The sequence below is a fragment of the Belonocnema kinseyi genome, chromosome 4 (genome assembly GCF_010883055.1).
Source record: "Belonocnema kinseyi isolate 2016_QV_RU_SX_M_011 chromosome 4, B_treatae_v1, whole genome shotgun sequence".
NCBI classification, from domain to species: Eukaryota; Metazoa; Arthropoda; class Insecta; order Hymenoptera; family Cynipidae; genus Belonocnema; species Belonocnema kinseyi.
The window spans coordinates 113,144,515-113,154,763 of NC_046660.1; the positions used below are offsets into that span (position 1 = coordinate 113,144,515).

The following is a 10,249-nucleotide window of genomic DNA, read 5'->3' on the forward strand; positions in this document are numbered from 1 at the left end:
CGCCCTTTTTTACTTTGTTCATAACGTAGTCTCTAACGTCATATTCTACTTTAATAAAAATGCTTAACGATTTTTTTTAGTTTAACGCATTAAAAATGTGTATAAGGGAGGGACACACCTTGTTCACTGAAAAAATAACATGATAGCGTAGTTCGTTATCGCTAAAGATAACACCAGAACAAGAAGGATAAGCTTACAAACATGTATATTTTGGAATTTAAAAATCAACACAGTTAAACACAACTATGAGAAACTTAAGAAACTTATATATTATTAGAGAGCCAATGAGCTCACGCTGTACATTTTCTTTAAATTCGACTCCATGTTTCCCTGAACATCATACAAATCTATTAAACGTTAAACTAGAAAAATTATCTTAAACACACCTTTCTTAAAGTAGGGAATAACGTCAGAAATGACGTACAAAAGATCTTACCAATGTACGTAATTTTGTATCCCAATTTGAGAGGTCCTTTAATAAGTCCTTTGTACGGCCATTTGTACAACACTTACAAAATAGACTCCAACATATTAGGCTGTAACCATCTTAAGTCTGAGAGAATAAGCAATTCAATAAAATTAATAAAATTTAATAAGAATTAACATGATAATATCAATAATTTAACCGGTGGATTATTAAGGTTTATTGAGTGTCAGGGTAGTTGTGGTAGTTGGGGTAATTGATGTTGAGTTTAGTAGCTGGTATCTGTCGATCTCCTGTGGAAGGGAGAATTTAGATATACTTAGTAGGGCTGGATTCTGTATATGTCCAAAAAAATGTACATGTGAGTAATAAAATATGAATAACAATTTATTTTAATTTGTAGGGATGCGCAAAGTAAATTCGAATTGGCTTCAAAATTCAATTTACAAATTTTCAAAAAGTTATGGTAATTTGCAAGTAAGTTAGCACACTGAAAAAAATGTTTAGGTATATTACCTAGAATTCATGCAATCCCAGCTAGAAAGTATCGCTGGATTTCGTCTTCCTAAATAGTTTGCTGTATTGAACAGATTTTCTAGCAGGCAAAATATAGGTGCAGTATCTAGAAAATTTAGCTGTCATGTCTATATTTCTATTGCTAAACAAGTATAGGTGTCACACCTAACCAGGTTCAGCTGGACATTCTACGTGAAACATATAGCTAAACTTGACAGCCTATCTAGCTGCGTTTTCTGGCTGACGTGCCTATAATTTTTTCTAGCTAATAGCCCGATATATTTTTAGGTATAATGATAAAAAAATATTTCGACTATATATATAAATACTTAAACCTTCATTTATCTATTAGATACATACATGCCTTAATAATAAAAAATCTTAAATTGAAAACATTAAGTTATAATCAATAATTATCAATATGTTCAATAGGACGAATCGAAAAAAGGTTGTAAACAAACATCTTTTGAGGATAAAAGAATAACGCGCACTATAACGCGCACTGATAAAAGAATACTCACTTTCCTTTAAAGGCTTCAATATAATTCTGAAGGTTACAGCGAATCAAAACATTTCTTGTTTCCACATTTGGTTCCATCATTTTCGTTGTATTGCTGTATATATTATTCATTTTTTAACTCTCACAAGCCACACGACACGAAGCACGAGCTTTTTGTATTTACGGAAAGTTCGGGCGTTAGTCTTGTGCGAACGAATGCAAGGCGGTAATTTTTTTTAATGCATTTCAATTTATAGGCATAAAACTGATACTACAATTATTTTATGTTAGAATTTACAGTTCTACCTAAACTTTATTGCAAATTCAGTTATATCTCCCCAGCAATTTATTTCTAGCTGCAACAGCTATACCATTTTTTCAGTGCATAAATAACAGACAAATTCGTCGATAATTTTAGCAAAACTGTTAATTGAACTTTTTTGCCGGTCCGAGTTTTCGGATCGGTTTGCTAACATGATTTTCAACCCAAACCAGCGGGTTCGGATTTTTTAAAAATTGGCCGCGCTTATTATTTTATTATTATTTCATATTGCAGCAGGTGGTGCAATGAGTGAGGTACAACCTCGAAGCGAAGGTGTGTGTAGCGATGTGAGATCAGAGATGCTACCTTCGGACAGAGTTTTGCAAATGGAAGAGGAAGAGAAACGAGAACAAGACGAAATCAAGAAACACCGTGATCCACCAATTGTATTCAAAGATCTCGTAAATCTCACAGAAGAATTTGAAACGTTGGGTAAACTTTTGGAGGGAAAATTGAACGATAATGAACGGACAAACCTCGATGAATTATACCAATATGTCGTGGAGAACGAAGGTTCTTGGGCATTGGGTGATAATTTCCTAAACTTTGTTGGTCAGTGCCATTCTAGACTAAAAAAATATCATATGGAAAAAATTTAATACTCTTTTTATCACACAGGACGAATCATTTACGACAAATCTTTGGAGCCTGCTGCGAGAACCGTACTCCTCAAAATCCTTTCCGTTGCTGCTTTAAAGGACGATGTGATTCTACTTTTGCATCAGGACAGAAGAGATCACACTATCATGAATTACGCTTACGATATCGACCGTCATTCGCCAGAAGAACAGTTACCACTCGCACAATTCGTTAGTATAATATTGAGTAATGAAATAGACTAGTTTGAATGAAAAAGACAAATATTAATCCATTATTGCCTTTCAGCTAGCAAACATGTTCGAAAATCTCAGTAGTTCGGAATGGCTGCTTTACATATCTGAATGGCAACACCAGAACCAAAATATCAGCAACATTAGGGTAACAACTAAAGTAGCGGTGCATTCGCTGCTCTCTGAATCGCCGGAATTGCAAGCGAGGGGAGCTGCCATAATTCACAATTTGGCCTGCAAGGAGGTAAAAACTGTGGTCTGTATCCTTATTAAATTAACCGCTATCTCAACTTGAGCACGTCTCGCCTGCTTACGTGAATAATGATTTATACCGATAAACTTTGGGTCAACGATGTAATCCAAAACTCTCTATTATTTATTAGAAGTGCTGCCTTTTGTTGATTGAACCGGCTTTAATTTAAATTCTGCACTGCCAACACTATTAGGCTTGAATAAGACTGCTTTCGGTGGACACTTTTACAAGCAACCTTTGCATTCGTTAGGAAATCGAGCAGTTAAATATATGAGAAACTAGGAGGGTTAATCGATGAACTTACTGTGAATGAAAAAGTTTCTGCCTTTTTTGTTTCTTAAAACTGTAAATATATTTTTCATAACACATGCATGATTTCAGCCCTTTTTTCACGCTTGTAAAGCGGGTCTTAACTGGTGCTTTCCAAGCATGGTGACGTCAGAGGGAGAAAAATTGTGACGTCAATGGTGAATAACAGAAATTATATTTCTATGAGGTTTCATACTAATATAAATTACAGAAAAATTCCAAAATTGGTAGATACTTTAAATTTCTGTAAATTTCCACAAATTTAAATGATCCAAAAATTTACGGAAATTGTTTACATTTTGGAAACTTATTGCAAATTTACAAATTACTGAAAATGTCCATAAATTTATGGAAATTTGAAGTATCTAAAAATCTTCGGAAGTTCCAGAAATTATTGATAATTTACAAAATTACCGAATTTTCGATCATTTATAGCATTTGAAAATTTGCAAAATTCTTTCATTGAAAATTTAATATATAATTAGAAACAAAGCCTGTGTTACGAATGAGTCTAAAATCATGCGTTTTATATATAAAATATCGTATGCACCAAGGAAGAGGGAACTTTTTACAACTCGTGTATTTTTGCAGAATTCAGCTGCACAGCTTGTGCTCAATCTGCTCAATCTACGACTCGCAATAAAAAATTTCACTCGGCGTAAAAAATTCCACTTTTCCTCCTTAGTGCATAATATCTTATTATGCATCTACTTATGTATTATAAGAAGAATCTCATCCATTACTGATCTTTCCTTTTAAAAGTCAGCATACTCTATAATGATTTAAAAACTAAAAATACTGTCTGCACTCTTCATTCAAAATTCATCTTTCTTGTTAAGATTTGTTCTTCCCCGAGTTCTTTTCAAAGTATTCGCAGGACTTAGACAACTTTTATGTGAATTTCAAAAACAAAAAACATTATTTGAAGCAAACTACTTTAACTTCATCCGAAATCAGGCAGTTTTTACTTGAATTCGGTATTTTCAATTTTAAACATTTTGAAATCAAAGTCATTAGCTTTATAAATATTTTACGTTCAAACGTTACAAGAAAAATTTATTTCAAATTATGTTATTATTTTCAATTTTTAACAATTTGAATTCAAAATAATTAGCCTAAAATATTTTGACTTTCAATGATTCATTTCATATTAATTTCAGATTATTTATTTCTTAACGCTCTTACATTCAGGTTATTCAGTTTTGAAATTATTTATTCCTAAATACATCCATTTTTTAAATCTTCGACTATTAAGCCCTACAAACCTTAATTATTATAATTTAAAAAATTTTTTTTTAAATATCTATACAATAGAGAATTTCAATTCATTTTTTGATCATTTTGTTTTAAAGTGTATGATTAAAATGATCTGAAAGACATGGAAACTTACTTAAAATTTAAAATGATTCAAGATTTTTCGAATCCTCTTAGAAATGACTTTCTTCCATAATACATTCAAAATGTTTAGCATTTTAAATCTCAATCACTTTTGACACTGCTTATTGATAGAAAAAATTTAAATGTGACACGAGATTTTTTCAAAAATACTGAATAACCTATCACTGGCAAGGATTGCCCATATTACTGACGTCACTTCATTCCTAAAACATATCATTCTCCTTGGTTTGTTTGACTTTTAAAAATGATTTTAAAAAAATTATACCTAGTATAGCTGTATTTATTTTCAAAATAAATTCAGCTTAACGTCCCTTACCAGATGCAATAATTATTTCCCGTATTACAAACATACAAAACAATTGTAGATACAGCAGTTCCAAAACTGTTTTTCCTTTTTTCGACCGTTTTAAGTTTCAATTAATATTTCAGCTAAATTCAGCAATATATTCGGTCTTACGGGCAATGATGAAGTCAAAGTAAAAGCATCCGAAATAACATGTAAAAAAACATATTTATTTCTTCAAAAAATCCTCAAAGTTTCGACCAACACTGCAGGTCTTTCTCAAGAGTCTATATGCATATCTATAATTCAATTTAAAAAATTTTATAAGCGTAAACTTTGTAATAATTAGTGTCGTAGAAAGGATATTGGTTTAAACAAAATAAAAAATTTATATTGAAACATACCTGAGTCAAAAAGTAATGTGATATTCCATAAAAAACAAACAGCGTCATTTAAAAAAATGTTAAAAGAATAGAAAATTGCTATTAATTAAAGCCTCAATGATATTGGAGAGGCTCCAATAATTTATGAAAATATCACATAACTGAAACGATGTTTACAGACGGAGGATACAAGACTGACTGTTATGAAAAGTCGGAATTGCAGAGGTGGCAATTATTAATAAACCTCGGATGAAAAGGCGCGCCAAAGCTTGAGAATATAAGATTGAATAAATTAAGTTGATTTAAGTAAAAGAATTTTAAAGGGGGAAGGGTTAATGCATAATGCTTTGATAAATTTGGTTTATATTCAATATTTCAGTTTTTAAATTTATTGAAGTGTTGATATATTTTTTAATAAAAGTTGATTCAATGATACGTCTTTTAAAAGTATTATTTTCTCTGTCCAAGATTTTAATATTAACAAAATCAAAAGCATGATTAAATTTCCACGAATGTTGTGACAAACCTGTGTAATTTTTAAATCGGTATCTCGAATAACTTTCGAGATATCGAAGGCACCCCTGTGACTGGTCATAGAAATAATTTAAGACACACCCCAGCCCCTTTTCCAATGCTTCGTGGGGGGCGGGAAGCCACCCCTGTGACTGGTCATAGAAATAATGTAAGGTCACATCCCTGCCTCCTTTCCCTTAGAGGAATCCACATTAAAACTCTTTTTCTTGTAAAAAAATCGCCTATCGGAATGAACATAAGAAATTGTGTACATTAAAAAAAAGTTTTAAAAATCGATAAATCGAAAACTATTATATATATATATATATCGATTTAAAACTTTCAGATTCATGTTTTTCGCCAAAAATCCTATAGGGATCCACATTAAAACTTTGTCCCCACGTATATAATAATCTTGCCATTTTTTAAAATGACGCTGTTTGTTTTTTCTAAAATATCACATTGCTTTTTGACTCAAGTATGTTTCAATATAAATTTTTAATTTTGTTCAAACCAATATCCTTTTTACGATACTAATTGTAACAAGGTTTACGCTCATAAATTTTGTTTTAAATTAAATTCTAGATATGTATATCGACTCTTGAGAAAGACCCACAGTGTTTGTCGAAACGCTGAGGATTTTTAAAATAATTAAATATGTTTCTTACATGTTATTTCGCATGGTTTTATTTTCACTTCAACATTGACCGTAAGACCGATTATATTGTTGAATTTAGCTGAAATACTTATTTCTCGTATTCATAACACATGCAAATTCACTATTTTATTTTTTCTTTCATTATTCAGATTGCATTATTTAAAACATCTTAATTAATTGATATCTTTAAACACATTCATATTGAGCATATAATTAAAACTTGTCTCCAGCTTTCAATTCGATTTCCACTTCTTTAAAATTTCGAGTTATATTTTCTAAACTCAGAAATCTAACTAATCATTGAAATATAAAATCACTTAAACAGTGAAATACGATTTTTCTCAATATTTAAATGTATTTATTAGCTATCTCATATCAAAGTTACATAATCAGTATAGTAAAATTAGGATTTTTGGTAGAAAAATTAGCAGCATGGAGAACTTCGTTTCAAAATATTTGGATGAGTGTCCTTTTGAATCCTTAAGGCCATGTGATAAGTGGGTTATATGATCAGATTTCTACCTTACTGACACTCTTTTTATTTCCTCGCTTATATTAACACGAAGCGCCACATCGAGATGAAAATTTGGGATACTAAACAAGAAGCACTAAGAATTGTGGGTCTGGTCCTAAATTTGTATAATTATATCATGAAAAAAATGTTGTGTTGTAAATAATTTTTTTTTTTGCTTTCTGTATAATTACTAAAATTTAGGACCAGACCCATCTTTCTCAGTGCTCCTTAATTATCATCCCAAATTTTCAAATCGATGTGGCGCTTTGTGTAAAAATAAGTTGGAAAATAAAAAAAAGTGGCGGTAAGGTAGGAATCTGGTCACGTGACCCACTCGTCACATGTCCTTGAGGCGTTTCCTCAATCTTGATTTTTAGCCCATGTATTACTAATCTCAACTTTTCTCCTACAATTATGAATCGTTCGATGTCATATATCAGCCACATAATCTAAATGAATCTTTTTGCTAACTAATTTATTTTTGCGTTCAAATAAATTCAACTATCTGGTTTAAAATTTATTGTTTGGCTGAGATTTCAAAATTTTCGTTTAATTCTAATTTCTTTTGTTGAAAATTCTTTTCATTCTTGTTTGAAAATTAATTCTTAAACTCAAATTTTATTTGGAAATTCGAGATTTTTAAAAGTTATCTTTTTCCATTTAAAATACTACTATATCGTTGAAAACGCATGCGTTTTGTTGAAAATTCAGCTTTCTTGGTAGTAAATGGATTTTCTTGGTTAATAAATTTTTTTTGGTTGAATATATTCATGTTTTTATTTGAAAATTCAACTATTTGTTTGAATGTTAAACTCTTGTTAAAATTAATTTGGTTTTGTGCAGATTCGTCTTTTTGGATGAATTTAACTTTTTTTTTATTTAAAATTTTGTTTGTCCAAACATCAATTATCCCACGTTTTGTTGAGAATTCGTTTTTTTGGCTCGAAAATATATGAATTTGGTCTTAAATAAAAATATTTAGTAGCAAATAAACTTTTTTGTTGAAAATTCATACTTTTGGTTGATAATTGAACTATTTTGCTAGGAAATTTAACTATTTAGTTTAAAGTAATACTATTCAATTGAAAATTTAACTAATTGGTAGAAAATTAAATTTTTTATTAAAATGTTATAATTTCAGGTTGACAACTCAACCATTTTGAAGATGACTCGCCTTTTTGGCATAAAAGTTTTAACAATTTTGTTAAAAAAGTATATATTTTGTTTTACATTGAATTAATTTTTCTGATGAAAATTAATCTTCTTTACAAACAAATTTACCTATTCCATTTTTGCTTGCAAATTTGTGGTTTTTTAAGTATGGAAACGTACACTATTTATTCGAAAATTTGTCTTTTTTTGTAATAAATAAGTCTTCTTGGTCAACACATCATCTTTTTGGTTGAATGTGGGACTGTTTTGTTAAAAAATCATTATTTGAGCTTCATTCGTTTAGTTGATAATTATTCTCTTTAGTTAAAAATGTAACTATCTTATTTGAGACAAAATAATGCATCAATCCTGAGCAATATCACATTCATTGTGAAGAAAGCAGTTGTATTTGAAACAAAGATTAAAAAAACAAAAAGAGAGAAAAATTATGAATATCTATGATTGCAGAGTTTTCAGACGATTATTCTGGAAAACGAATTGCTTAAGAAAGGCTTCGATGCCCTTCAAGTATAATCTTGAAAATGAAATAACTTGCAATTCCAAACTTTTCCGATTCAGCAATTTTCAATATTCTCGACTCAGCATGTTTCTTCAGAATTTTCATAACGTCATTATGTAATGCACCTGATGCAGAATATTAAAATTAAATTCCTTAATATTTGAATCGTTTTCCATGTCTCTCTACCGGCTCTAATACCTAACACTAGGAAGGTTGAGTGAGACACGACAGGCACTGCGTCTAAAACTTGGGCTTGATTTTATGTTTACGCTGTTTAGATTATCATCGATACTTACTTACTTTTTAGAACATACAGTAAGCTTTAAAATGAGCTCTTAGAAAATATCCTACGACAAATAGTTTTGGATATCGGAATTTAAAAATGACAGAGGGGTCGGGGTTTTTAAATATTTATATTTGCAATCAAAAAAACTCTGGAAGTTTAATTTCGCTTAAATATCTATAGCATATTGTGTTTCTTCAGGTGTTTTAAAAATGTCAACAAAATTTTTGACATTGTTTATAACAAATCATTATAAGCAACATTTTTCTTTCCATACCTACCGCTGCAAACAAAATCTGAAAATTTGTATATAACTATTCAGGAAGTTTGATTGTAATTATTTTTTTTCCGAAGTCCTAGTGGCAATATATTCATTGCAAAAAAATATTATTTAAACTAATTTTATCAAAAATTTCACAGACCCTAGCTGGCATATGCAAAAAATGATTGTTTATAACGATTGGTTATAAACCATGTGTATAATTTTTCTGACATCTGAAACATACTTTCTCCAGAAGGTGCACAATCTGCTAGATATTTCAACGCAACTGAACTCAACAGATTTTTTTCTGTAAAATATGAATGTTTAAAAACAAAATGCTCCCACACCCATCTGTCATTTTTGGATTCATAAATCAACAATAAATGTTTTTTACTAATTTGAACTATCCAATTTGAGAATCCAATGGCAAAAACCTGATCTCGCTTTTTTTGTCTGCAATCAAAATTCATTATGGCTTCATCTTTCTTGAAAAACGCCCAATGTTAATTAACAAATTCATGTCTCGAAAAGTATTTCGGTGGGTCCTAATAAAAAACACCTATATCATTCGGGTCAATTCTAAATCCCCTGACTGTACCAAACCTCTTTAAAAAACACGCATCTAAAGCGTGCAGTTTCTAAACCTCTTAATTTTACCTAGCCTGTTTGAAAACAACGTAACTCGATTTTTCTCTTCTTCCAGTTGAGCTCATTTTAATCAGACATGGCAGTAGCAGTGCGAGAGAGGTGATTGTTCAAAAAAAATTTAGCTGCGTTAGTTCATAAAGGGAGAGGGTCGGTAAGGCCGGTTTTTGGCCTAATTTATTTTTGGACCAAAAAATCTGAAAAAATCATGGTAGTATCTTATAAGTATCCCGAGTCGATTGCACGCTAAACAGACTACCCTCCACCCCCCAGCCACGTTATAGGTTTTTGGAGTCGCTAATTACGAATCTGGCATCCGTTTCCAGCGGACACCAGGTTCGTAATCAGCGACCCCAAAAACCTATAACATATTTTTTTAAAAATTTTTTACCGTTTTTTCTCGATTTGACCTTCAAATGACCTTGAACCTGAAGCGATAGAGTTCAACGGATGCCAGATTCGTAATTAGCGACTTCAAAAACCTA

At 30.8% G+C, this 10,249-nt stretch overlaps 1 protein-coding gene across 7 annotated transcripts in view; it reads left to right on the top strand.

Moving 5' to 3' along the window:
• The window catches only part of LOC117170534, a 140,785-nt gene that overhangs the window by 126,116 nt on the left and 4,420 nt on the right, over positions 1-10,249 (top strand). For 6 of the 7 annotated variants that reach the window (XM_033357330.1, XM_033357336.1, XM_033357334.1 and 3 more), the window contains 3 exons: positions 1,996-2,313; positions 2,380-2,570; positions 2,647-2,835. In XM_033357330.1, coding sequence (XP_033213221.1) covers positions 1,996-2,313; positions 2,380-2,570; positions 2,647-2,835 — 698 coding nt within the window. Of the gene's footprint in view, positions 1-1,995; positions 2,314-2,379; positions 2,571-2,646; positions 2,848-10,249 lie in introns of all 7 variants that reach the window. The other variant, XM_033357335.1, reaches the window with a different exon arrangement.